General features: G+C 41.3%; 3 protein-coding genes across 7 annotated transcripts in view; all 3 read right to left on the bottom strand.

Annotated features, from left to right (window-relative positions):
- Positions 1 to 613: 613 nt before the first annotated feature.
- On the bottom strand, positions 614 to 4386 carry LOC116719401 (E3 ubiquitin-protein ligase TRIM21-like). Its single transcript, XM_032561907.1, has 2 exons — positions 3770 to 4386; positions 614 to 2314 (listed from the first exon to the last, which is right to left on the bottom strand). The coding sequence occupies exon 2, from the start codon at positions 2296 to 2298 to the stop codon at positions 1150 to 1152; it is 1149 nt and encodes a 382-aa protein (XP_032417798.1). The 5' UTR covers positions 2299 to 2314; positions 3770 to 4386; the 3' UTR covers positions 614 to 1149.
- A 5754-nt stretch (positions 4387 to 10140) lies between these two features.
- LOC116719458 (uncharacterized) overlaps positions 10141 to 26245 on the bottom strand; it is a 41752-nt gene continuing 25647 nt past the window's right edge. Inside the window, exons 2-5 of one of the 5 annotated variants that reach the window (XR_004339181.1) lie at positions 14351 to 14659; positions 13145 to 13264; positions 12802 to 12914; positions 10141 to 11365 (exon numbers count right to left, since the gene is read on the bottom strand). Coding sequence is in view for 4 of the 5 variants with exons in the window: in XM_032561975.1 (XP_032417866.1) it covers positions 12848 to 12894; positions 13145 to 13264; positions 14351 to 14659; positions 17003 to 17045 (519 nt within the window). In the remaining variant the exon portion in view is untranslated. Of the gene's footprint in view, positions 12915 to 13144; positions 13265 to 14350; positions 14660 to 17002; positions 17183 to 26245 lie in introns of those variants that run through there. The other 4 variants (XM_032561973.1, XM_032561975.1, XM_032561974.1 and 1 more) reach the window with 4 other exon arrangements.
- On the bottom strand, positions 18733 to 26008 carry LOC116719457 (uncharacterized). Its single transcript, XM_032561971.1, has 5 exons — positions 25390 to 26008; positions 25250 to 25359; positions 22798 to 23127; positions 22012 to 22179; positions 18733 to 20846 (listed from the first exon to the last, which is right to left on the bottom strand). The coding sequence occupies exons 1-5, from the start codon at positions 25470 to 25472 to the stop codon at positions 20824 to 20826; spliced, it is 714 nt and encodes a 237-aa protein (XP_032417862.1). The 5' UTR covers positions 25473 to 26008; the 3' UTR covers positions 18733 to 20823.

Raw genomic sequence — 26245 nt, 5'->3', positions numbered from 1 at the left:
ACTGGAGCGAGTCAGTGTCTCAGAGCCGTGGAGCAGCGGTGGACATAGGGGAAGCGGATCGAGGTGGTTGAGAGGATGACAGTGGCGAAACCTTGGAGATCTGCATCCAAACCATCTGATGCCGCACATCCAACACCGCCGCTGCTGTCCACCGGACTGTCATATCCCGGCGGTCTCCTTCTTCAGTCCTCAGTATCCGGCCCCGTGTGGCCTTTATTTTACATCCAGAGGTCCGTTTTATTCCTTCAGCCGTGGGTCAAGCATTCCCCCAACAAAACCCAGATAATGTTTCTCCGGTTAAAGTTCTGGAGCTCAGCGTCTCCTGTCACAGCCTGTGTCTCTTTTTCTATAAGTTCGGGTAGAAGTTGTGACCCAGGTATCTTTTACAAACAAAATAAATACATACAAAATACATAAAACCTGTGCATATACTAATACAAATAATTTCGTTTTTTATAATTTTTATAATTTATGTTTTACTCTGTGGTTAACCTTTTTTTCACAGGATACTTTATTTAATTGTGACGTCACAAGCTTCCCTTAAATTCATTTTTCTAAAGCACTTATTTAGTTGGCCGTTTTGTAAACTGTTAGTTGAACAACATTTATTATATTCTCTTTTTTCATTTAAAGCTTTATTGAACAAGTGGAAAGTGTACAACAACTGGACAAATAAATACGGAAAAATCCAACATTTACATGAACAAAGATGTAACCATGAGTGAAAGATCTGTTCAAAGAAATACTTCCAGAAGAGTAACCATTATGATAGGTGACAGGCAACAAATGTGGTCCTGTGGAGGGAAACGCATGGAGGATATTAGCGCTTTAGCATTAGCATAGCATTTTAGCGTTTGTGGAACTAATGTTTATGATTGATGTTTTAGGATTACCACCACTGACTTTAGTTAGTTTCCACTGTGCTCTGCAGTAGGCATATTTTCCACTAATACGTTGGTTATGTTCCACCTAAAAATACATGAACGATATATAGGTTCACTGTAAAATGATAAATTTCATTAACAGTGTTTTGTATTTATCAGAAGTGGATGGTAGAAACTGATCTGAGCGAAGAGCTTGAAGTGGATCATCAAAGACAAAAAGCATTTGGAGAACCAGGAGAAAGGAAGCAGATGGATTATCAGGTTGTTACTGAGGGCCAGTGGAGACAGGCGTGATGATCAGAGGGGCCCCGTTCGTCCCATCGTTGTTATGACCTGGACCAAATAATGGGTGGAGTCTCTCAGTGAAGAAGCAGCCAGTGAAGGAGAAGATCAGAGCAGCAGCATCTACATCATAAAAGAAGACCAGACCCTCTTCATAATCCACAAACACCCCCACCTTCTCCAGACCAGACTTCAGAGATAATGGGACGGGAGGGGAAGACAGACCAAAGAACTCGTTTTGGTTCCTCACAGTTAGGGACCAGAAACCGGACCGGGGAATCAGTCTGACGCGATCCGTCCGGGAGACGGACTCTTTGGCCACTCCTATAGTCCAGTTCGTCTTTCCTTTCACCTGGACCTCGAAGTAAAACCTGCCGGAGGAGAAGCTCTGCTCTCCTAAAACAAATTTAAAATACAGAAACCTGTTTGGGTCGTGCGGGAGATTCCCCCTTGGGTTACAACAGCTCACTTGTTTCCCATCATCCGACAGGATGAGTTTGGGATGAACCGTATCCGGATCAAGAGTCACATCCACGGCGTAGCGTTTTGCTCTCATCAGCTCGGCTCGGATCAGCAGCCTGGGAGTTTCCTTCTTCATCACCTCAGTGAAGATCTGCTCCAGCTGAGCGGCAGAGAGCAAACCCACCGCAGCCCGGTTCTGTCCAGAGGTCAGATTCTGGCATCTCTTTGCTGAACTAAATGTCCAAATGTCCTCCATGATTCCCTTTGCCTTCCCTTCAGTTTCTTCTGTTAGAGGAGGGCTGCGACTGACTTGAGAGGATAAAATAAATAAGAGAACCATGCCACATAATATGGCAATCTTTCTGTTTTTAGTGAAGAGATGACCGCTAACTGGACCTGGGATTTCTGCCTCTGCGTTCTGGCGCAGAGCTGATCTTCTGAACTCATCGAGCAGCTCAGCTATCAGAGTGTTGACCTCCAGCTCCGGTCTTGGGAAGAACATCTTTTCACACACTGGACACTGAAACGGGACATTGTCACACACGTTTTCTGTGACGCAGGTCTTGCAGAAGTTGTGACCGCACGGTGTGCTGGCCGGATCCGTGAAGACATTCTGACAGATGAAGCACCGAAACTGGTCCTCAGATAGGAGACAGCTGGCCGTGGACATGCCTGCGCGCCGGGACCTGAGGCAAGAAGGCAAGAAGGTGAGATGTTTGAAACCCAACAGCACAGCTGGTCAGTACTCTGAGAGGTCACCAGTCCAGCAACACAGAGACACACAGGACTGACAACAACTGCCTGAGGGCAGCTAACTGTGTCTAATTAATCAGGCATGTCTTCAGAAGACAAGAGGAACCTGGAGTACCCAGAGAGAACCCAGAGAGAACCCAGAGAGAACCCAGAGAGAACCCAGACAGCACAGGGAGACCAAGACCAACATAACTTGTTTTTTTGGGGGGGGGGGGGTTTAGAAACTGGTGACTGCATAAATATTCACCACTATTAATGTGACTGACATAATTCAACAGAGGTCCTCCCAAATGGTGCCACAGTCACAACCAGAGATCAGCTGATAGCAGAGACTGACCTCTAAGGTCCAGGAGTTCAGTTAAACCATCGACACGTTAAAGGAACGGAGCGTAAATCCGGCTAGATCAGGTCGTCCCCAGGTTACCATGACAACGCTGAAGAAGCCATTATGGGAAAGAAGTGATGAGAAAACCCACATCAAGTGAAGAGAGACTTCCTGGTCAGTGGACGGACGCTGTGATTGGTGGACACCGAACACTGAACATCACCAAAAACACGCCGTGCAGCAGGCTGGTGAGGGCAGGAGGTCAAATTAAAACATATTCCAGCTCTTCACAGCTGATCCCCAACCAGACAGAGCTGGAAGAGTTTAGCAGACAAACTGCAGCCTGACTGAGACGGATCCAAACCGACAACCTGCTGGGCGGCAGCCAGGGGCCAAATACTAAACACTGACTGACGGGCGTGAAAACTGCAATCACCTAATTTATGCTACAGATTAACATTTTCTAGAAATCAGTTTTCACCCTGACATTGAAGGGTTTTTGTTAAAAATAATTTCGATTATGATTGATTTATAAAAATATTAAAAAGGTAAAACATCTAAGGGTGTGAATACTTTCTACAGACCCAAATCAGTGAAAGGTTTGGGTTCATTTCAGAAACCGTTTGCTTTGGTGCTTCAGTCTTATTAAACATTTTGTTCTGATCTCAGTAAAATGTTCAGATAAAACATAAACACAGGACTAATTATGTGTTATGAAACTATAAACATGTTTAAATTCCTCTGTCTGTCACTGCTTCCTCTCCATTAGATCATATCACTGCAGGAAAAATCAACCAGTTCGAAAAACAAACATCAAAATGAACCTGGAGGGAATCAGACAGTCAGATCAGAGGAAGTTCTGCTGCTGATCTCTACAAACATCATCTGATTTATGGAACAATTAAGGATTTCATCCTTTTGTTGTCCCATCAACAATAATCTGAAACACTTCAGCTTTTCCACGAGCAACAAACCTGCCTGGATGTTTGAACTCAGCTGAAACCGAACAGAAAAGGTGAGTTTGAGAGGAAACAAAGACAGATGTAAAAAGAGTTTCACTCACCTCCGTTCAGCAGAGACTCTGTTAGAACGTCCTGGTGATCCGGAGCCGGAGTTTACAGAACCGAACAGAACCGTCTAAACAACTGCTGAGCAGCAAACTGAAAGTGAAAGCAGCTCCGGTGTTACCTGCGGCTCCACTTCCCTGATCCACATTTCCTCAGAGGGAAACGCTCCAGTTTCCAGGAGTCCTTAATATAAAAGTGTTAAAATCACTAAAGAGTTTGACTTCTTCAGCACCGGCACATCCAATAATAGTTAACTGTGTGATGCTTTACTCAGTACTTGGTTACCTTCTTGAAAATGAGCCATTGGTGAACATAGAGACAAACTCTGTGGTGGGAGGAGTCAGTATGCTCAGATAAAATGGAAAATCAAGATGCAAGCACATAGTAACCATTACTGACAAAATACAAACTATTTACAATAAAATAGGAAAACCTGTCCGACAACTCAGAGGGTCCAAATGAAGAGAGGTGGAAGAAAAACCCTCACAGGGGAAAGAAAGATCCTGGAACAGCAAAACCAACTGAAGTACAAAAACAACAGGAACCATGGAGACAGAGAGAGAGAGAGAGAGAGAGAGAGAACCTGAGCGGAGCAGCAGATCACAGGAGACGTGTCACCAGCTGCCAGCTGGAGAAACCTTTGACCTGCTTCCTGCTGACCTGTGCAGCTTCACCTTTGACCTGCTTCCTGCTGACCTGTGAAGCTTCACCTTTGACCTGCTTCCTGCTGACCTGTGCAGCTTCACCTTTGACCTGCTTCCTGCTGACCTGTGCAGCTTCACCTTTGACCTGCTTCCTGCTGACCTGTGCAGCTTCACCTTTGACCTGCTTCCTGCTGACCTGTGCAGCTTCACCTTTGACCTGCTTCCTGCTGACCTGTGCAGCTTCACCTTTGACCTGCTTCCTGCTGACCTGGGCAGCTTCACCTTTGACCTGCTTCCTGCTGACCTGGGCAGCTTCACCTTTGACCTGCTTCCTGCTGACCTGTGCAGCTTCACCTTTGACCTGCTTCCTGCTGACCTGTGCAGCTTCGCCTCAGATCGTTTTCACAACCTTTAAAGCTCAGAGATGCTGTTAAGCATCTGACACGTTTGGATTTGTGCAGTCAGTTGATCAGGAGTGTTGTTGCTGTGACTCTGGTTTGCTTTTGTGTTCAGTGAATTTAAAATGCACAATTTAAATCTGAAGTGCAAAATAGAAACTGAACATTTGAGTGTTTAGTTTTATTGATGTAAAACACAAATCCATTTTCTGACGTTCCTCTGGTTCCTGCTGCTGTTTCTTCCCAATCAGAATCAAGCAGGTTATGAAGTTTATGGTTAGGATTGAATTCATCTGTAATAATATCCCACTGATGCTGTCAAGTCCAGAAAATAGGTTTTAGTTTTAATGCTTAAGCTGTATGTTCAACTCTAAACAGAACTGTAATGTTGCTTTTGAAACGTTATAAATGAGACATTATTCAACATCCTGATGTGTAACGATGACAAAATGTGATGTTTCAGTTTGTGTTTTATGACTTTGTATTTTTGTTTTTATGATGTAAAGAACTTTGAACTGCCTTGTTGCTGAAATGTGATACACAAATAAATCTATTACATGTTTTGACTTGTTTGCTTTTATGTAAAACACAATAAATGTAAAGTGTTTGGCTTTTTGAAATCCCAACTCAATAAGCTTTTCTCAAACAGTGAGGAATGTGTTTGGATTTTAAATATGACAAATTAAAGTTATTAGAACAACTCAAAGAATGAAGATGAGCCGTTTAGTTTTGTTGTTTTTTCTGTTATTTAATGTGACCAAACTTCAGATCCATCCAGGTGGTTCCAGGTAAACCGAAGGGATTCAGTGATTCCTGGAGCCTGAAGTTTATTCATTTACTTGAACTGAAGTCAGTCGTCGTCTCAGAAAGTTGTTTCTGAATTACAACTTCAGCAAATCAGTGTTTCCATGGCGACAGGATGAGACACAAACAGTATGAGGTTAGAAACAAACAAATTCATGTTTTCACTCAAAAATGAGAAAAAAATTAAATAATGGAATTTCAACAGAAGATAAGAAATTAATTCTTTAAATTTGTAACCCAGAATTACTGCTGCTATCTTAAGAATTTTTTTCTTTTTACATGTTTATTTTTGGAGGCGGGTCGTGGCCCTCCGTGGCCCTTCAAGAGCCTTCACGGCCGTTCGTGGCCCTTCAAGAGCCTTCACGGCCCTCTGTGGCCCTTCAAGAGCCTTCAAGAGCCTTCACGGCCCTCTGTGGCCCTTCAAGAGCCTTCAAGAGCCTTCACGGCCCTTCGTGGACCTTCACGGGCCGTTGCGGCGCGTTTCGGGCATGGAGTGCGGCCGGCGCCTTCGACGCTCCACAGACTCTGAACGTAAAAGTTCACTCCTGACTCCTTTTATATCATAAGGAGAAACAGAAAATGATCTCAGATGAAAGTATGAAAGTGTATCAGAGATGAACTGATGAATGAGTGAAGTTTGCTTCTATTCTATTTTATCCAATATTTGGAGGGTAAAGAATAAAAGTGTCTTCATGTAAAAACATTCATAGAAGCATGAACTGCTGACCATTACTCTGCTGCCAGGAAGACACGAGGATCCAATCTTATATTTTGTAGATTTGTTGTACAGAATATATATTGCATCCAATAAATTCAATAAAGAAATATTTGTGTTCAGAGTAACGGTGAGCAGTAAACATAAGGAGGAAAGTTTAAAGAAGAGTCATTATGGAAACAGCTAACGCTGCTGGTTCTGATGAGCGTCGGACCGCAGAACCTCTGACAGACAGTTTACAGTAAATAGCAGCAGCTGCTCACTTTTATGAAGGAAAACCTACCAAATATTGAATGTAGAAATAAATATTTGTGTCTAAATCAGAAGATTATAGGTTTTTAGCTGAAACCAAAATGTTGAATTATAACAATGAAAGAACAGAAGAAAGTTTAACTGCATATGTTAAATGGAAAATGTTTAAAAAAATGTTAAATAGCAAGAAAATAAAGTGGATAAAAACAATCCCAAAAAACTAAAGTCGAAATCATATTTAAAAAATCATAATGAAAGATCAACTGTGAGAAACATAAAATAAACTCAAGTCTAATAAATATCAAGTCACTGATGTTCCAAAGCTAACTGTCCCCTGGTCTTCTCCACACACACACACACACACACACACACACACCCCTACACACACACACACACACCTACACACACACCCCCACACACACACACACACACACACACACACCCACACACACACACACACACACACACACACGCTGTTTAGGAAACTGGATTGTTTGTTTCGTTGGTTTTTTTCAGGGGAAACCGGATCACCCGAAGAAAACCCAGGTTTGGAGGTCGGAGCAAACAGTGGTTCTGGTTCGGTTCTGTTGGTCCTGGTGTTTTATCTGGTCACTCAGCTGGAAACAGTGAGTGGATTTTATCCAGATACGACTAAAGGTTCTGATGTTGTTATGTTTGTTCTGTATAAATATTGATAAGATGTGGAAGAAAATATTCACTAATGTTTTAGTTAGAAATGGTTTGAAAATGTGTTTTTGGGCCGGTTATGAATCGAATTGTCCGTTATTGTTTGCTATTGTAATATTTGTATTGTGTTTTTTTTAGTTCCTCATAATCGTCCATCAAAAGATGTTTGGCGAAGCATCAGTGAGGCTGTGATGGATCTCATGGTCTGTTGAATAAATCTGTGGATTTATCTGAATTCATCAGGCCTGGTTTGACAGCCCCACTTCCTCGGCCCGGTTCGGTCGTTGTGAAACGGATCGTGTCATGTATCAAGCCTGGTTTATCTCTTATCCCAGATTTCTGAAACCCACTTTTGTGAAACAGACCTGTTATTTTTTCTGGGGATCACTGAACAGATTCTTTATGAAACTAAACATCTTGATGGGTTCAGGAGGCGTTTTCTGATACAAGACAGAATGGCTTGGTCCATTGGAGGCTGCCCTAAATCCAGCAGAACCAGGAGGCTGTCTGGGTGGTCCCACCTCTTACAGAGGTCTTTGTAAATGACTTGGTCCAGGCTTTTAATCTTCTCTGGAGACAAGTCATCGAGACCGGCCTTAACTTGAGCCCAGAGGTTCTGGGACAGACGCTCACAGATGGCATGATACTGTTGCCTCGGGTAGCACTGCCCTGATTTCTCAATGATCTTCCAAATCAGCTCACCAATAAGTATCTTGACAGCCAACTCTTTTTCGCTTACCTCAGTTTCTTCGACTGAAGTTGAAGTTTCAGTCGAAAAATCAGAAGAGGAAAATGAAACCTCTTTTTCTTCTCTTTCGTCAGTTTCCTGCAGGTTTTCTTTCTGTTGGCTGTCAGCCATCGGAGCCATCGGAGCCATCGGAGCCATCGGAGCCATCGGAGCCATCGGCCACCAGTCAATGTCCTCTGGGTTCCTTGCTGTTGAATCAGAGTCGGACCTTACTTCATCTTCTGCAGCGTTGTTTCCACTGCTGTTGTCTTCAGAGGGGATGAACTCCTCACATTCTGTCCCTGTCTGCCTAAAGAGCTTGGATATGGTTTTACCCACAGCTGAGAAAACCCGTGTGAGGAAAGGTTTCTCCACAGGTCTTACAAGATGTTTCAAGAAACAGGACACGACTGCACTGTCAAATGTTGCCGTTTCTAAAAGCAGTAGGGCTCTAAGTTCACCTGGACACCTCAATACTTTACAGATGCTGCAGTAGATTTTCTTGTAAAGTTTTAAGACTCTTTCTGGGTCGATATGAACTTCTTCTTTCTGAACTTCGGCCCAGATTTTGTCTACGAGTCGTCTGTGTGTGGCTTGAGTGTCCAGAAAAGAGATGCTGGTGTTCCTGTTGGATGCTATAATGAGCTGAGAAATCAGCTCTTGCACCAGGTTGCTCACTGCAGTCTTTTTTTCTTGCTCTTGTAAATCTGCAGAGAGTTGCTGCATTTCAAATGAGGGAACGTATGACAGAGTTTCAGGCCTGATGGACTCAACAGACAGACAGACTTCGTTTACGTAGCCGTCCAAGTGAGGCTGTAAGTTTTCTATTTGAGTAACTTTGACTTGCTGATCATCGGATATAAATTCTCGTACAGACGTTACCTCTGAGACTTTGCCCTCAAATGCACTTTTCTCCAAATAAGGGATGTTTTCGTCCTTGTCCACAGAGGAGGATTTGTCTGCCAGTGAGACGTCTGAGTCTTTATCTGCAGGAGTAAACCGTTCTCCAGGAGGGGTGTGTGCAGAGCTTTTCTCCTCTGGGCTTTCTGGTACACTTGATGGTGTAACTGTAGATGGACGTCTGTGAAAACATTTAGTGAAAAACTTTTTGATCTTCCTCTTCAGACCTTTGACCTTGGATTTTGGTCTGGTAGCTGGGAAAGAAGCTTGGCTCTGGTTCCTGAGTTCTTCGCTGCCATCTGAAGGCCCCTCAGGTTGAACAGAGGAGTCTGGTGTCCCACAGTCAGCCTGATTTCCTGGACAGCTCTTCAGGGAAACCGTGCTGGCAGACCTGACCTGCTGTTTGTCCACTAGCTGAAAAAGTGGAATCCTTTTGCTCCTGGGCAGAGATTTGCACATCAATGAAAAGAGTTCTCGTATCACAACAGTGGCTTTTCGAACCACCTCATCCTTTCTGTACATGTCACTGATCTTCTGTATGTAATTCTCTGCAGAATCCTCGTCGTCAGAGAGGAACTTTGATTTGACCCTCTCCGTCACATATTCCACAATTAACCTGTTGAAATTCTCAGTGCTCTCAGTTCGGACCTCTTGTTTGATCTTCATACTTTGTGTAAAAGCTTCAGTGATGATGTTGCCCACAACGTCTCCCACCATCTCACAGGTGAATTCTTCACGCTGGAGTTTCTCCAGAACGGACGCCACGAAGAGCTCCATGATGTCCCCCACAAGCTGAGCCAGCTTGCAGTTGGTTCTCTGATCTGGGGTTCCTGAAGCCAAACTCATCCACTGCTCTGGTGAGAGGTCACTGAAGAAGCAGTGGACGGCGGGTTTCAGGGTCTGGGTGGTAATCACCTGGTTCTGCTCTGAAGGGGAACTCATGGCTGGTTCTGGTTCTGGTTCTGTAAAATCACTTTTCTGTGTTCAGTTACAACTGAATGCTGAGACGTGAAGAGAACAAATGAACTGAAGTAGTTGCTGTCTGTGTGACGTCGATTCATACGTCACAGAGATCAAAGAAGCTTGTTAGAACAGCTAACACGCTGTATGTGGGCGGGGCTTAGCGCTCTTTCTGGCGCGAAAACGTCACGGTTTTAAAAGGTAATCAGGGAAAATGATCCAAAAAGGTGGGAATGTCGGAGGTTTAGTGGAATCACAGGAAATAAAAACACAACATATCTGCAGAACAGATATTAATCTCTGACATTTATGAATAAACGCCAATTAAGAGCATTAGTTTAGCTTCAGTAAATATTTACATTCATTTACACCAGTCGTAGTTTGCACTTTATGGAAGAAGGTAAAAAATATCTATTATTCCTTCTGACTTTTACGTATTTTTCACTCATTACAAAATCTGGTTATTCATCATGGAGCCATGCAGTGCCCATAAAACGTCACTGGATGGCGCTGTTGCACTTTTCCCAGATTTAAAGGTGTTTGTTTTTGAAAAGCTGAACTTCAACAGCCAAGTGAAGAAAGTGGAAAAGTTTTACTGCACAGGGACCAATTTTAGCTTTAACTGTCATGATTACACTTTTCAGCTGATGAAAATCCAAAACGTCTGAAAAAGTAACAAAACATCAGAACTACAGCAGCTAACGGACCTGCTGTGCCCAAGCATACTGACACCGGAAAGTTGAGTGGAAGAAAATGTCCAAAAAAGAAAAAAGGAGAGAGCTGTTTAGTGATCCAAAGTTTTCTTTTCATAAAATAAAGTTTTTATTTGTAAATCAAGGCTCCAAAGGAAGAGAGGAGAGGATCAGGACCCAGTCCAGTCAGAGATGATCTTGGTCGCCATGACAACTGCTGGTTCTGGTCCACTGGGTTCTGAAGTCCACCATCAACGCAGCGTCTATCAGAACCTTCATGCTTCCTTCTGCTCACAAACTTTATTGAGAGGCTGATCTGGTGCCCAAAGTACCAACATTTCTTTAGTCACCATGGCAACAGTGGTACCCCTTCCTGACCCGAACCCCACAGAGGCTCCATGGGAGACGATGAGACACCAGGACCAAGAACACAGATGAGGCATCGCAGGAACCTGATACCGACGTGATTCTGGAAGGAAAATGGTTTTATTCAGATATGTGGACCGGATCAGAACCTGAAACCTGGACCAGAACATTATAAGGTAAAACTGTTCATAAACCCATCTGATCGGTTTACTGGAGGAGAGAAAAACTCTTTTTACAGGAAAAGAGAAGTTTTTCTGTTCATCAGCTAAAGGTCATTTTATTTATATAGCACATTTTCAGCAACAAGGCAATTTAAAATGCTTTACAGGAATTAAAAGTAAATATAAACAAAATAAACCAAAGAGCAAAAGAAGAAAAATAATCCAATGTTGATCTAAAGTCTGTAAACCAGGAGCTCCTGTTCCTGTTCCTGGTCCTGTTCCATTTCTGGGTCAATAAAACAAACAGGTTTGTCTTTAAAAACAGATTTTCCTCTTAAGGACATAATTTATACCAATAAGGCCTAAAATTAGCTTTTAAAAGAACCTAGCTGTAGGTTCTTTTAAAAGTTAAAATTAGGTTCTACATGTCTAATATCTATTCCAGATAGGAATATTTATTCCCGATATTCCCGTCTGGAATAAGCAGAACTGTTCCAGATCGTTCTGCCTGCAGGACAGTCTGACCCGAGGCGTGCTGAAAAACCCAACAGTTACATCCTTATTAAACTGATCATCAGCAGTGAAACGGATCAGAAACTGAGGTCAGAGGTCAACATGGCCTCACACCCTGCGGTGTGACCAGTGGAAATAAAACACGCGACTCGCAGAATCACTGCGGTGCAGAAAGAAACCTGAGTTCATGTTGCCAGCAGGGGGCGACACCTGACTACAACAGCGTGTGCCTCCATTTTCCATTGATAAATCATTGTTTGTAAATCGTGCTTCATTTTCTGATGTCTGATGTTTACATTTGGTTTGATGATCTGAAACATTTAAGAGACAAAAAAAGAGAAGAAATCTGCAAGAGAGAAAAACTGAAAATAAATGTATTGAAATGAAACGCTCCACTCACAACCAGTCAACAGTTTCTAACTTCAGCAACACCTGGAATAAATATCAAAACTGAAATTAGCCAATAATCAGATGCAGCTCATCATATCCAGCATTAAAAACAGAAATCTCTGGAGATGAAGTCTTGGTGCTTGTTAGTTTCATACAGAGAAGTCTGAGTCAGAGGTCAAAGGGCAGAAACAGGAAGTAAATAAATATTGCTGCTCCTTTTCCTGACCATCTATTGATTGAACTGTTCTGTTAGCTGAACTCCAGCCAAACCCGTCTATCATCAAACATTTTAAAAATATCTTCCAGTAGCAGATTATTTCCAGTCCTGTGTTATTTCACCAGCTCTGAGCTTATAGCCGGTTCACACACAAAGCCCTGAGGGATCCCAGAAGATCTGCTTCATCTTTACTAACATCAAGTCTTAGTTCACAGAAATAAGAAGAAACTGAAGATGCTACATCTAAAAGTTCATTTTCCCAAGGAGTAACAATAAAAATGAAGTGATGGAACATGTTGAAGGCAGAGAAAAAGTATAAATAAGAAGTATAAATGTATTAAAATACACTTCTTTTCTGGTACAAGTTTATGAAAATAAAATTTTGAATGTATTGTATTTATGTTTCCTTTGAAGAATTTTCTGACTGCTGTTTGTGAAAATGTGCTTTAGAAACAAAACTTTACTAACTTATTGTTCTACTACTTCTAATATCAGTTGTGATGAATTCTGATTTAAAATGGAGAAACATTTGTGGGAAAGAAGGATCAGAGCAGAATGAGTTTGAAAAGTTCTTCAGAAAGGATCCGTCAGCCGGTCCCGACCCGGAGCGCCGAGCTGATCTGTGGATCACTTTCCTCTTGGCTTTGGTCACAAACTGCTGCTGCTGCTGCTGGTCAGATCAGCTCTGGTCTTCTCTGCAAAGATCAACACAGCTCTGCATTATGCAGCAAAGATTATGATCAGAATATCATCTGGTAGCATAAATAAAAAATGTTTCACACTAAAACCGTCAGATTATTCCTGAAATGTTCTTCAAGTTAAAAGCAAATATTAAATCTGTATGTTCAGCTGAGTTGAGACTTGCTGAAAATGTTGAATAGAAATAAATAATCACAACTGAGTTTTAATATTTATATGATAAAAAGACTAAACTTTTATACTAACCAAAATATGTCTTCAGTGCGTAACTAAAGAGTCCCACACAGAAGATGCAGCCAATCACAATGACTGCAATTACCCAGGGTTCCCTGTTGTGAGGGGGGTCAGAGGTCACTGGGATGGGATCTGTGAAGCAATCAGGAGACAAACAGGTTCAGGGTCAGATTAGAGTCAGATTCCTGACCAGCTCCACCATCATTACAGGAAGTATTAATGCATCATGTTTATTTCTCTTGGTTTTTGCACCAGAAACAGAGACAGCACAGATTAACAGGTTATAACAGGTTAACAGGTTATAACAGTCTTATAACAGGTTAACAGGTTATAACAGGTTAACAGGTTATAACAGTCTTATAACAGATTAACAGGTTATAACAGTCTTATAACAGATTAACAGGTTATAACAGGTTAACAGGTTAAGTTTATACGAGTTGAACTCGTTCAGCTCCTCTCTGATCATCCAGAGTAACAATCAATAATCACAACCTGCAAATCAAAATCCTGCTTCAAACACAGGAAAACTTAATGCAGTAAATACTTTCATGTTGTGTTTAGCAGAGCATGCTCATATTGTCCATTTTAGTTAGTATTTGTTTGAATGTATTTTACTGTCAGATGTGACCAACATTACATGAAGTGGCAAATATTATTTATTTGAATTGTATTTTATTGTTTGCCTTTTTGAAATTCAATAGTTGGTGTTTGAGTGTTGTTGATTTATTTTCTGTTTATGAATTTAGTATTTAAAATGAACATGTTGACATTAAAGTTTTGAATGAAAATGTGTAGTTTGAAGAAAATAAGTCTTATATAATCTGCCTCTTCTCTCAGAAGCCGACAGACAGACAGACAGACAGACAGACAGACAGACAGACAGACAGACAGACAGACAGACAGACAGACAGACAGACAGACAGACAGACAGACAGACAGACAGATTTTTTTTTTTTGAACAGAGGGAGGGTGATAGTCCAGACTGAGTTGTGGTTAAACTGATTAATTCAAAGTTAAACTGCCAGTAGAAACCAGATCGTTTCTTTGTCGTGCTGCTAAATATGATCCATAAATCTGCAAAAGAAAAACGCAGAGCCTGAAGTTCAGCTGAACATTCTGGCATCTCATCAGGAACAGAAAACGCTCAGATCTTCTTACTGTGGCTTTAATGTTTCTGAGACTTTGTCTCATGTTTTGGTTTTGAACCGAGTCACTCACCCTCTACAGTCAGGTTGAAGCGTTTTCTGGTTCCTCTGCCGTTGATGATCTGTCCAAGGTAAACATCAGCGTCTCCAGAAGAGAGAGCGTGAATGGTGAGCGAGCCGGTTCTCAGGCTGAGGTCAAATCTCCTCCGCTGGTTGATCTGATCCTTTCCGATGTAAACGTTGTAGATCACAGAGCTGCTGGCACCGTGCGACCAGACGACATGGTCGTCATGTTTCAGATCTTGGACCCCAAGGTCAAAGGTGACATTTTCACCAGTCTTCTTTGTCAGGTGTTGAACTTCCTCTGATGCAGTCAAAGCAACTAAACAAGGAAAACAGGAGAAAAAAAAGCTCACATTTAGAAACTGAACAATTTTTTATCTTTTCTCCTCAGAGTCAGAAAACGTTTCCGTTAAAAACTCGTCTCTGTGTGTTTCAGTAAATCAACTCAGGATCTTTTGCTACGTTTGTTATATAAATTTTTACATCTTCTGGAGTCACTGAGAAAACTAAACATGCAATCAGGCTCACAACAGACTTTCTGAGGTGTATGCTAACATGTCATGCCCCACCACCATGGCATGAACTTGTGCAACTCATCTTTAATCAAAGTATCAATAATAATAAATGGACATATATGTGAATTAATTAAATACGGTTCAGTTCTGGTCCAGATTCTCGGTCTGAAGAGCAGCAGCTGCGGTTATTTCTCAACAGAGAACCTCGAGGTTCTGCTTCTGATGGACTAAATGAACCCATTTATTTATTTATTGTCTTATAAATAAATGTTCCTGGCCCAAACATAATGATAAAGACTCAGATCATGAACTTTATTATATTTGAAATACAAACAAAAAATAAAATTCACATCACACCAAGCTAATATTATGTAGTTCTGCTGTTTTACAGAACAGCAGCTCAGATCTCTGACCAGCTTCTCTGCTTTTCTCTTTATTACTGTCAGTTCTTCAGAGAAACGAGCTGCTAGCAGCGATGCTAATTCACCGTCACTCCGTTACTAAACGCAACCATCGTGTTCCTGTCGCTCTGTGATTAAACTCATAATTGGATCCTCTGTACTGAGCAGCTCTCTGATAGCAGGCGGTGTGTCTAGGAACAAGTTTAACTAAATATTGTATAAGAAGATCATATGTGGGCAAGACAACAATGTAATGCAGTGAAAAATCAATTCAAGCAAACCATATACCATCCTTAAAATAGTTGCAAAGTATTTAGATATACAAAAATAAACCATAATAAAATCAATAAACACCCAAGGCAGGTAAGTGGGAAGTTGCTTAAGTTTTTTTTAAGTACAGTTGTAAAACATTAAACACAGATGCTTATGGTTCTAGAATTTATTTTACCTCCATACATGTCAGGAACAGGCTGTCATCTCCTCAAATAAAGTTCTACCAATCATATATTGATAATTAAGAAGAAGCTTTATGTTGACAAAACCCAAAATCACCTTCAGTAAACAGATAAGGAACTAAAAACATTATTTATGTTGTTATTATTGTATTATTTATTTACAGATCACATGTGACAGATGGAACTGGTGGAACCACCAAGGCTGCGTTAAGGTCCCACAAACCGACACAGACTGCTGCTGTGCAACGTTTATAGATTTTATGTTTGTACCAATCTAATTCTGTAATGACTGCAGTTCAGTGGATTTGCAGTTTAAACATGTGGCATAAATTTCCTTGATGTAATTGGTTTTCCAAACATTTTTGTTATGAATATGTTAGTGCATGCTTTACATTTAGCAAGGTTGTTTTGTCAGATTTATTTCCTTCAGTATCCTTGCAATAGAGATAATAAAGAAATAACATTTTCTACATAATCACATTTGTTCCCATAACTGCTGGTATGAGTTTTATATCAATAGGATGATATTTGGGGAAAATAAAGAGGGCATGCAGATATCAGCAGGCTAATAACAGGCTTTGCCAAAAAATGCATCCCGTGCTAAAATGGAGAAATAAAGAGTTAAGATGGATTTTACCTTTTCTACGTAATGACACTTGTTCTCTGAGCTTCTGCTACAAGTTTCATATCAACAGGACAATAGACAGGGGATACAAATATTGGCAGGCTCAGAAATTAAAATGCATCCCGCTACATTAATAGACTAGACAGTTAAAGATTATATAAAATGTTCTACATAACGGGATTCTGTTTTGTAATGCTTTAAGCCATTATTGTGTTAAAAGAAAAATCGGAGAATTTCAAACCATCAACATTTTCATCAGACACTGAAAAACGTTTGACTCAATAAAGCTGTAAAAACCGGATTTATTTCAATTAATCCGCGAAATAAAACCCACCGTTTTATTGCTTACATGGTTAAGAAACGTGATCATGTTACGAATAAAAGTTTTAAAAGTTTCCTCTTCGGTCAGATTTCAGTCCGTTTTCTCACCAATATGGAGAGTTTAGAGCGATGCGCGCTGCTGCGGCAGGGCGCGCGTTTCTGGGCATAACACCGGCGCCAATATCTAAATGTCTAAATATCTAAATGTCTAAATATCTAAATGTCTAAATGTCTAAATATCTAAATGTCTAAATATCTAAATGTCTAAATATCTAAAACTTCAGAACATGGCAGCTAAAGGTCTGAATCCCATCAGGACGGAGCCGTAAAGAGGTGAGCACTCACCGAGAAGAATGGCGAAAATCCCTGAGCAGATAAGAGGAGACATGATGGGAGAAGGCACCGAGTGGCTGAAGCTCAGAGAGAGACGGGCTGGTGAAAACTGAGGGGGAAGAGAGGAGGAGGAAAGGAGGAGGAGGAGGGGGAAGAGGCGTCCGTCCTTCCTCTCTGTTCCTCTAAAGGAAGACGTTCACATGAGGTGACTTTCTGAAATGCTGACTCATTTTCACTGTAGGAGCCATTTATCCTTTTCTGTGTTTATCGCCACCAGGGGGCGAATTTCATTTTGAGTTCTGTGTGTCTGATGGGTATTTAAGGTCAATGGTGATTCTGTTCAGGTGTTGTTAGTGGGAAGAGGCAACAGTTTTCCACTGTGTTTGGTTTGGGTTTGATGTCGAATTTACGTGTAACTACATGGAAGTAGCAAACAATGGACATTGTTCTGTTCAATAAATGACCTTTTTATAAGTCAAACTAAAGATCGGCCTGATGAATCTCTACTGAACGCACGTAAGACCAACGCCTTTCAAGCATAACAACCAGTAGCCTAAAATATAGGATTTTAGCCGCTACATTCACTGTAGTGTTTTTAACTTCACAGCTGCAGCAATTCGTCGGTTGTTCTTCACATCAGCTGCTTAGAATCTGTGCCTTACAGCTGGGAATATTAATATATGTTCAGTGATGATTGTTTGCCAAACCAAACATCCAACAAAACTTCCATCAAACCATTATAAGGCGCTGGGGTCCAGTTTCTGTACACAGGCAGAAAAAGGTTCATTGTCCAAACTTGTTCTGGATGATTTATTTTCCTATTTCAGCAAAAAATGTCAGAGTTCAAACTTTCCTTTGTTCTCATGCTGCCTCTCTTGCTCTGGTAAAAACCATAAACCCCAAACACCAACATCCCTGCTGGTCCTTTACTGTCTTTACGCCTCACTGATAGAAAGTGGACTGACCCACACTACTTCCTGTCTTACTTAGAAAGAAAGTAAAGAAAGAAAAAAATAATAAAACAGAAGATAAATAGAATCAACAATTATCAACCTGCAAATAAACTCTGTAAATAATACAAAAAATAGAAATTTAAGAATTAACTACCAAAATTCAAGTGGATAAAGCAATAAAGAATAAATAGCTCCAACAGTATGAAAGAAGAAAAACCTCTGGACCCCGGCTCTTTCTCTGCAGGGGTCCAGAGGAAGAGCCGGTCACTGGGTCATGACCGGGCTGCACGATGAGGCAGGTGGTCATAATGTTATGCCCGGACACTTTTAGTTAGCATTTATCCTTCACTAGTGTAGCAGAGGCTAACTACTGCCATGCTTAGGGTAAGGGTTAGGGTTACCCTAACCCTAAAATCAGGTTTTGCCTGAGTAGAGACTGACTGACAGGCGGCGGTATCCTGCAATATTTTTAGACATTTTCTCAGCAGTAGAGACACAGAAACAAACTCGTCCACAACGACAGGCTGACAATCAGCAGGTTCACAAGACTTTTGTTGAAAGTGACTGAATAACGTGATTTACAGTTTTAATCAGAGCAACCAGTTTAGTGTTTGTTTTCTTTAAAACCGGACAGTTGGCCACGATGTGTCCTCTCTTTTTACTATAAAAGCAGGTTACTTTAGTTTTTAAATCCAAGACATGATCCGACTCCCTGAGCACAGCAGCTGAATCTGTTTTCCAGTTTTTACTCCTTCCCGTTATTTTCAGAAACGGGAGACCATGCAGTGGTTAAAGTGCAGAAAAAGGAATATTTATTAACAAAAATCACAATGAACTGTGATAGTCAGTGTCAGTGGTGTGAGGCAAATGCTTGGATGTGATGTGTGATGTAAAAGGTGCAAAAACAAAGACAAACTCAAATGTGCAAAAGGAGGAGAGCTGAGGCCGACAGCAGAGAACCACAAGGGGCAGAGCGGACCCAGAAGGTGGAGACGGCCCAGCGAGGCTCAAATACTTAAAGGACCGACAACACCTGCAAAGGGGAGGAGCAAAAGGACAAACACCTGCAACTCAGCCCTGCAGGCGCAAAACCCAACAGTCTGAAATAACTTTCACACACCAGAGGGAAACTGAATCAGTTCAGACTGAGGCAGAAAATGCTGACACAGTTATTATTACCATAAAGACTGAATTATGATTATTATGCTTCACAAGCAGACAGTTAGAGAAACATCTGTGAAGATTAAAACTTAAAACAATAAATAAACAGAACAAAAAATCAGTTTCAGATGAAAGAAAAGTTCTCCAGACACAATTTGATCTTTTTATTTCAGTTTAAATTGACATTAATGATTTATTGAACAAACTCCTGGTCCAGATTTTTGCAGGTATTACATATGCACTTAAGTTTGAGTCCATTTCAAATAAATTAGATTTTTGTTTTTAAATAAAATAACTTAACCTTAAGCATTAAATAAGAGCCTATGACAACATGCTGGCTGTTTTGGAGAAAGTATGAAGATGTTTAAGCAAAATATTTGGTTTTCTCTAAGGGTGCACCGATTTATCGGCCAGGCGATTTATTGGTGCCAATTTCCTGAATTTTGGGAGATGGGTGATCGATTGATTTTTACATGTGAAGCTGATCTTATCCACAGATGTTATCGACCTCAGCAAAGGTCAGCAAAGGTCAGCAAAGGTCTAAAAGTCGACCTCTGCCCTCTGCTCTCCTGTGAGAAAGCTCTGACTGACAGACATGTCTCCATGTTTAAGGTAACAATAGTGACCAAACTGTTCAGCAACTTGAGCCAAAATTCAGACAAAGCGTATCGGCCAAAATCTGAATCAGTAAGTTTGGCTTTTTAAAAGGTTGGTGATCAACTGTTAGATCTTTTAAATCTTTTAATAACCTGCTCGCCATTTTTTAGCCCTTATGAGATCCTGAGATGAAAAATGCTTCTTAACATCAAACAACAAAAAGTTTTAGGGGATTTAGCTTTGAAGCGCTAATGCTAACTGAACAGAATACATTCTTACTGTAAAATCAAAGGTTAGGCACGTTGTTTCAGTGTTTTCTGTGAAATATCGCTCTTTGTTTAGTTTGTTGTAGAATAAAATATTCTAATGAAAATGGATCTGGGAAGCTGAAATACCTGCAATGCTACTTAACACACTTTACTGGCTGGTGTTTGCAAAGCAGCAAATGATGGAGCAGCATTTATTTTCCTTGGTGCTGATTGGCTGAACCCCTGAGAACAGCAGGAATGCAGACTAGATGTTAGCTTTAGCTGTAGCGCTGGGATAGTTCCCACTGACTGCATTAATGCACATTAAGGTAAATTTGGTCTTTGAACTGTTGAACTAGGCAGACAGAAGCATGAAACAATGACACAAACATGAACCAGGTCCCAGTGGTTCTCCCTGAGGAGAAAGGAGAACCATGATCAGTAGCAACAGAAAACTCCCAGAATCTGAACAAGAAATGAATGAATGACACTAAAATGTTCAGTTTCTGACTCTATACATCGTTCACTGCTGCTGGCAGGGAATGCTGGCGGAAGAACTGAAAAGAGTTCAGTGGAAATCTGGAGGTTTTTTTGGCAGGAGACAGTTTGGATCAGCTGAGGCCCGGTGGTGAGGAGTCAGTTTGGATCAGCTGAGGCCCGGTGGTGAGGAGTCAGTTTGGATCAGCCGAGGCCCGGTGGTGAGGAGTCAGTTTGGATCAGCTGAGGCCCGGTGGTGAGGAGTCAGTTTGGATCAGCCGAGGCCCGGTGGTGAGGAGTCAGTTTGGATCAGCCGAGGCCCGGTGGTGAGGAGTCAGTTTGGTGGTGAGGAGTCAGTTTGGTGGTGAGGAATGGAGAGAAGGTTGAATGTTGGGAATCAGACCATCGTATCATCTCTGCCTGTGGAGAGGACAGAGATGAGCATCGGTCAGAAAGGTTAGGAAATGAAACCGTAACCATTTAATGAGTGAATGAATCATTTGGAATATTGATGAATGAATAAATTAATCAGAAAAGTTTGTTTTTAATTACTGTATGTTTAAACAGATTCTTCTGATCTAATGAAACTTTGCACTGGGGATAAAATAAGATTCCAGATTCAGGATGAGGGAGAAACATCCAGCTGAACAAGTGATGATGAGTTCAGGCGACGTCGGTTTATTCTGCGTTTAAAAGCATCTCAGGGATTTTTCCCATCACAATAATTAAATTAAGCTGCTTAGATCCAAACATCTGATCCCTGGATGAGGAACCAAACATCAGGGCTTTTTTACCAATAACATTTAAATACTTTATTTTGGCCTTACATAAATGAAGACATAAAGTGAAATGTCAAAGTTTGAAATAACGCTAACGCTGCTTAGCTCAGGGATTTCTGCTCACCGCTGGATTATGTTGTTTTTTGTTATTAAAGTTTTTATTATTTTAAAACACATGTATAGAACTTCTCCCAACCCCGAAATAAAAACCACAAATAGAGCAAAACAAAACCAAACCACCAGGTCAGCCCATATTAATCAATAAAAGTTTCACAAAAAAATTGGCATTTATAAATATCCTCGATATTAGCAGAAACAACCACAGTAAACAGAAATAATCACTCGTCAGCACTCAAAGGAATTTACTCGTCCCAGCAGGAGAGGAAACCGTTCCAGGATTTTGTGAAGTTTTCTAACTCATTACTTAGCTTAGCCAGCTTTTGTTCATATTTCCAACATTAATTCCAACCAGTTTTTAATATTCGGAACAGTTGCAGATTTCCATAGTCTGAGGATTGTTCAGGCAGCCGTGACCGTCCTGCACCACGGTGCTCTGGGGTTTTAACATATTAGGCATCGTTATCTGATTTCCCAATAAGCAAAGTCTTGGTGACATGGGATCCCCAACCCATCCACTGCTGCTGTCCAGGATGGGGAGATGTGAATGGATTATGTTGTTAAACTTTAAGGGGATTCAGGGAAACACAGTTTAACTGGATCTGTTTCATTTGTCCAAATGGAGAGAAAAATAAACAATAAAACAATATTAATATGATAAAAATAAAACACCTTATAAAAGTACTCACATAATCTTTTCTTCTTCACTATAAAAGCAATGAGGGAACAGATGAGAATGAAAATGAGAATGAAAACGACGACGACACAGATAATGATCCAGGTGTTTGCATGTTGTTGAGATTCAGCTGTTGGTTGGATGGGTTGGATGGGTTGGATGGGTTGGATGGGATCAGGCCCTGTGAAGCAAACAGCAGCAGGTTTTATAATAAGTTTCCATTTCTAGGATTTTTCCAAATCCAATTTAAGAGATTTTTAATCTACAAGCTAAATAATATAATAATAAAGTTCAGGAGTTAAAATCCTTCAAAACATTTAGAGTTTTAAATGTTTTTAGCGTTTTGCATGGAGGTTTAGACGACCATCAAACTTTGCTATGAGAGAATCTAAGGTTTGAACCCGACTGGTTGAACTGGGACCAGTGAGCAGATTTAGTTCATTTTAGTTTCAGAGGTTTTTCCCGTTGGTGAGAGAAGAAGCTCGTCGTCTGCTGATCCGAGGTACGGTCAGAGTTTCGGCTCTTTCTGGAAGGTTGGTCCAGATTTGTGGAGCATAGAAGCTGAAGCTGCTTCTCCATGTTTGGTTCTGGTTCTGATGCCGAGCAGAACCAGAACCAGAAGACCTGAGAGGCCTGAAGGTTGATCCGACAGCAGCAGATCTTTAAGCCAATCAGTGATTTATAAACTAACTGAAACATTTTAAAGTCTATTCTCTGAACTACAGGGAGGCAGTGGAAGGACTGGCCTAGTCAAAGCACCACTAGGACCTGTATGTACTGATCCAGCTGAGACACTTACCCTTCACCGTCAGGTTGAAGAATCGTTTGGTCCCGTTGCCATTGAAGATCTGTCCACGATAGACTGCTGAGTCGTTAGCTGAGAGATTTTTAATGGTCAGAGCGCCGGTGGTCAGATCCAGTTCAAACTGGTCCCATTGGGTCAGTTTATCGTGACTCCCGATGTCGATGTTGAAGGGAACATTTTCCTCCCCCGTCTTTGGACCGTAGGACCAGACCACCGTGTCGCCAGGTTTCAGCAGTTTGTGTCCCAGGCTGAGCGTCACGTCGTCACCAACCTTCCTGGTTACATTTACTGCAGCAGCTGCTGCAGCTGCAACTGCTGCAGCGACTGAAACACAAACAGACCACAGAGTTAGAAACTAAATGCTCCAGATTCTCCATATAGATATAATGAGTTGATCCTGGGGAACGGAGACATTTTCTCCACAGAACCCGGTCAGTTCACAGAACCAGTCGGTCCGTTTCCGTCTCACAGCCACCGGAGGGGAAAGAACCCAAAAATGTTTAAGACCATTTCAACAGAAAGTTACTCAAGCAAAAGTAAAATGTGGTGAAAAAGTATTTGGTAAAACGTTTAATCAATCATTTCATATTTACATCATCATGTTGACCAAAATATAAAGTTCAGTGGAAATGTTGATAATTTAAGGACAAAAATTACAATAATTCACACAAGTGTCAAAAAGGAAAGTCAGGCTAAAGAAAATTTTTCCAAATTAGTTTCTTTCAGTGAAAAACTGATGAAACTGACAGAAACTGCAGGTGTGTGTCTGCTGAGTTTGTGGTTGAAACATGTTTGTTTTTCATTCAGTGGGTTGAAAATCCAAACATTTTTCTGACACTTCATAGTAAAATTACTGGAGTAAAAGTAAAAAAGTACAGCGTAGTAAAAATACTCCTAAAAGTACTTTCTTTTCAAAAAAGTCACTGTTCGGCCCCTGGCCTCTTGAGGCTGTGCAGGCTCTTTGTTTTTTTTCTATTATGCAGGATCAGCTGTGCGGGCACAGCTTTCTGATTGGCTGCCTAGAGGCTGCAGGAGAGCAGCCACCCCATTGGAGCAGCAGAGCCAATCAGATGTTGATGAGACCCACCTGCACCTTATAAAAGACTCTGAGTTCATTCCTCCAGGGGGGCAGCTAGCAGGAAGAGGTTGTGTACAGCTGACCCCCACCTTCTGTGTTTGGTGACTGTTTTTGGACAGTTTGAACAATTTTGTTCTTGTTTATTTTGCTAAGTGGTGAATCTGCTTTAGATAAACCTTGAACAATCTAGAGGCTTGTGTTTGGGAGGTTCTGGTGCTCCCTTTTGTCCTTTCTTTTTGGTTGTTTTGAGTTACTTTAGACTGATGTGTTTGAACATCTTATTTAATTTGCACTCTGATTTCTGCATTTGTTGGTCCTTTACTTTTGTTTAATTGGGTTAAGTTGTATTGTGTTTTGGTTCTGTGAAAACCTTTGTTTTGTAATAAATCATATTTTCATTCCCCTTTTTCTCTGGACACATCTTTATGTTACCGTCCCTGAACCTTTGGGGGCGTAACAGTCACTCAAATAAATGTAACTTGTTGCTCCTGAACTAACCTTAACTCTATTCAAGGCATCAGACAAATGAGGCAGAAAACACAAAAAGACTCAAATCTGATCTAATCTGATAATCACTGTCAGAAAAATGATTTCATTCTGAAACATTTTCTCTACTTCTCTTGCTCTATTAATAGTTTCGGTCAAAGCAGAAGATGTGAGAACAACGGAGGAAACGTGTTTCATCCCGGAAGCTGAATATTACAGTATTTGTCCATCACTGTTTTTCTCTGACTCCGGCTGCATCTGAAACATGCGACATACATGATGCATGTTGTTTATTGTGATCATTTTCTGCTTCCAGTGAATTTAAACATTGTTTGAGGTTAGAATATTACACAAATAAAAACATTTACTACAGAATTGTGCGTTAAATGAGAAGCTTATTTACTAACTGTTATTAATCTGACAAAATGAGCCTCTTTGCTGAGAATTATCTGTAATTACAATAAAATGTATCTATAGCTTTAAAAACAACAATATCCGTGTTTAATCAGTTTTATAATGTAACGTTCTCAGGTTCTGAATGACTTCAGAACCCAATTCACGGTTTAAACTACAAACCTCCTGCAGGCTTTCAGCGACCTGAGCTGCTGCTGATGAACTGGATCGGTCCGTAAAACCCAGAAACTCCGCGTCTCTCCCTGGAGATGTTTAAAGGTTTCTGTTGCTTTCCAAACTTTCATCCGACTCCGGTGTCTTACAGGTTCTGTTCTGGTTCGGCACCAACAGCCTATAGCTCTCCTAAACTCCGCAGATAAAATGCGCATAAACTCTGAACAGAACCTGCCAACATCTGAACCGAACCTGACAACATCTGAACCGAACCTGACTTCACAAAGACACAGAAATAAGAACCGAAAAACTCACAGAGAAGCAGAACCTTCCAGAAATCCATGCGAGAAACAGCAGCGCGGTGAGTCTGTCTGTCCTGTACGCGGAGAAGAAAACTCCCACACGCCCGGCACGGTTTCACACACTTTCACACACAGCCTCCCACGGTTTTACACACAGCCTCACATCCGCCGACACTCCCACAGGCTTCCAACTTCAAGTGCATTTCGTTGGGAGGAGCCGTGATTGGCCAGAGCATCTGACTCGGGTCTATTAATAAGGACTTTCCCCCCGAGAGGAACGGGAGGAGGGGCTCATGAATTCACCGGCAGCCAGCGCTCAGTGATGGTATGAAGGTCATTTTGATGCATCATAACTATGACGCGGCGCCTCTTCAAGGACAAACTGACAGTTTCTCTTCAATTAAGCCAAAAGAAAAAATACATCCACATGCTCGGGTTTGAGAAAATGACCTCTGCTTACAGTTGAAACCAGAAGTTTACATACAGTTAATAAAGAGACACGCCCACTTTTTTTCTGCAGTAAAACCAAACAGTGTGGCGGCCACAGCAGAACCTGGACTTTGTTGTCCAGAGAGACTCTGTCCAGGGAGACCGATCTGGATCTGAGCTTTTACTTCCTGGTTGATGTCTTTAGATGTTGCATCAAAACAGTTCAGTAGACCCGGTTCTATAGGAACCAGAACTCCACCATCTGCTCCACCTCCAGCTGCTGTGGCTCTGAGTCAAACCAACCTGTTCCCCTCCTGGCCTGTGGGGGCGCTGCACCAACAACCACTGAAGGAAACGACACAAAAACCTCTGAAGACACTGAGAGCAACTTCCTTCTTCACCAGATGGAAACAAGATGGAGGCGTCAGATTTTAGAGCTGGAGGATTTCTCTTTAGTCTTTGGCTGAAGACCAGGAGCCATTTCTGCTGCTAGTGCTAGGCTAGCACGTTAGCTTTGGTTGTATTTACCCAGAATGCCCTTTGCTGTAGTCCACTTCCTGCTTTTGGAGCGGTCTCCGGT

The sequence above is a fragment of the Xiphophorus hellerii genome, chromosome 5 (assembly GCF_003331165.1).
Source record: "Xiphophorus hellerii strain 12219 chromosome 5, Xiphophorus_hellerii-4.1, whole genome shotgun sequence".
NCBI lineage: Eukaryota > Metazoa > Chordata > Actinopteri > Cyprinodontiformes > Poeciliidae > Xiphophorus > Xiphophorus hellerii.
This window is presented reverse-complemented; position numbering and strand designations above follow the sequence as displayed.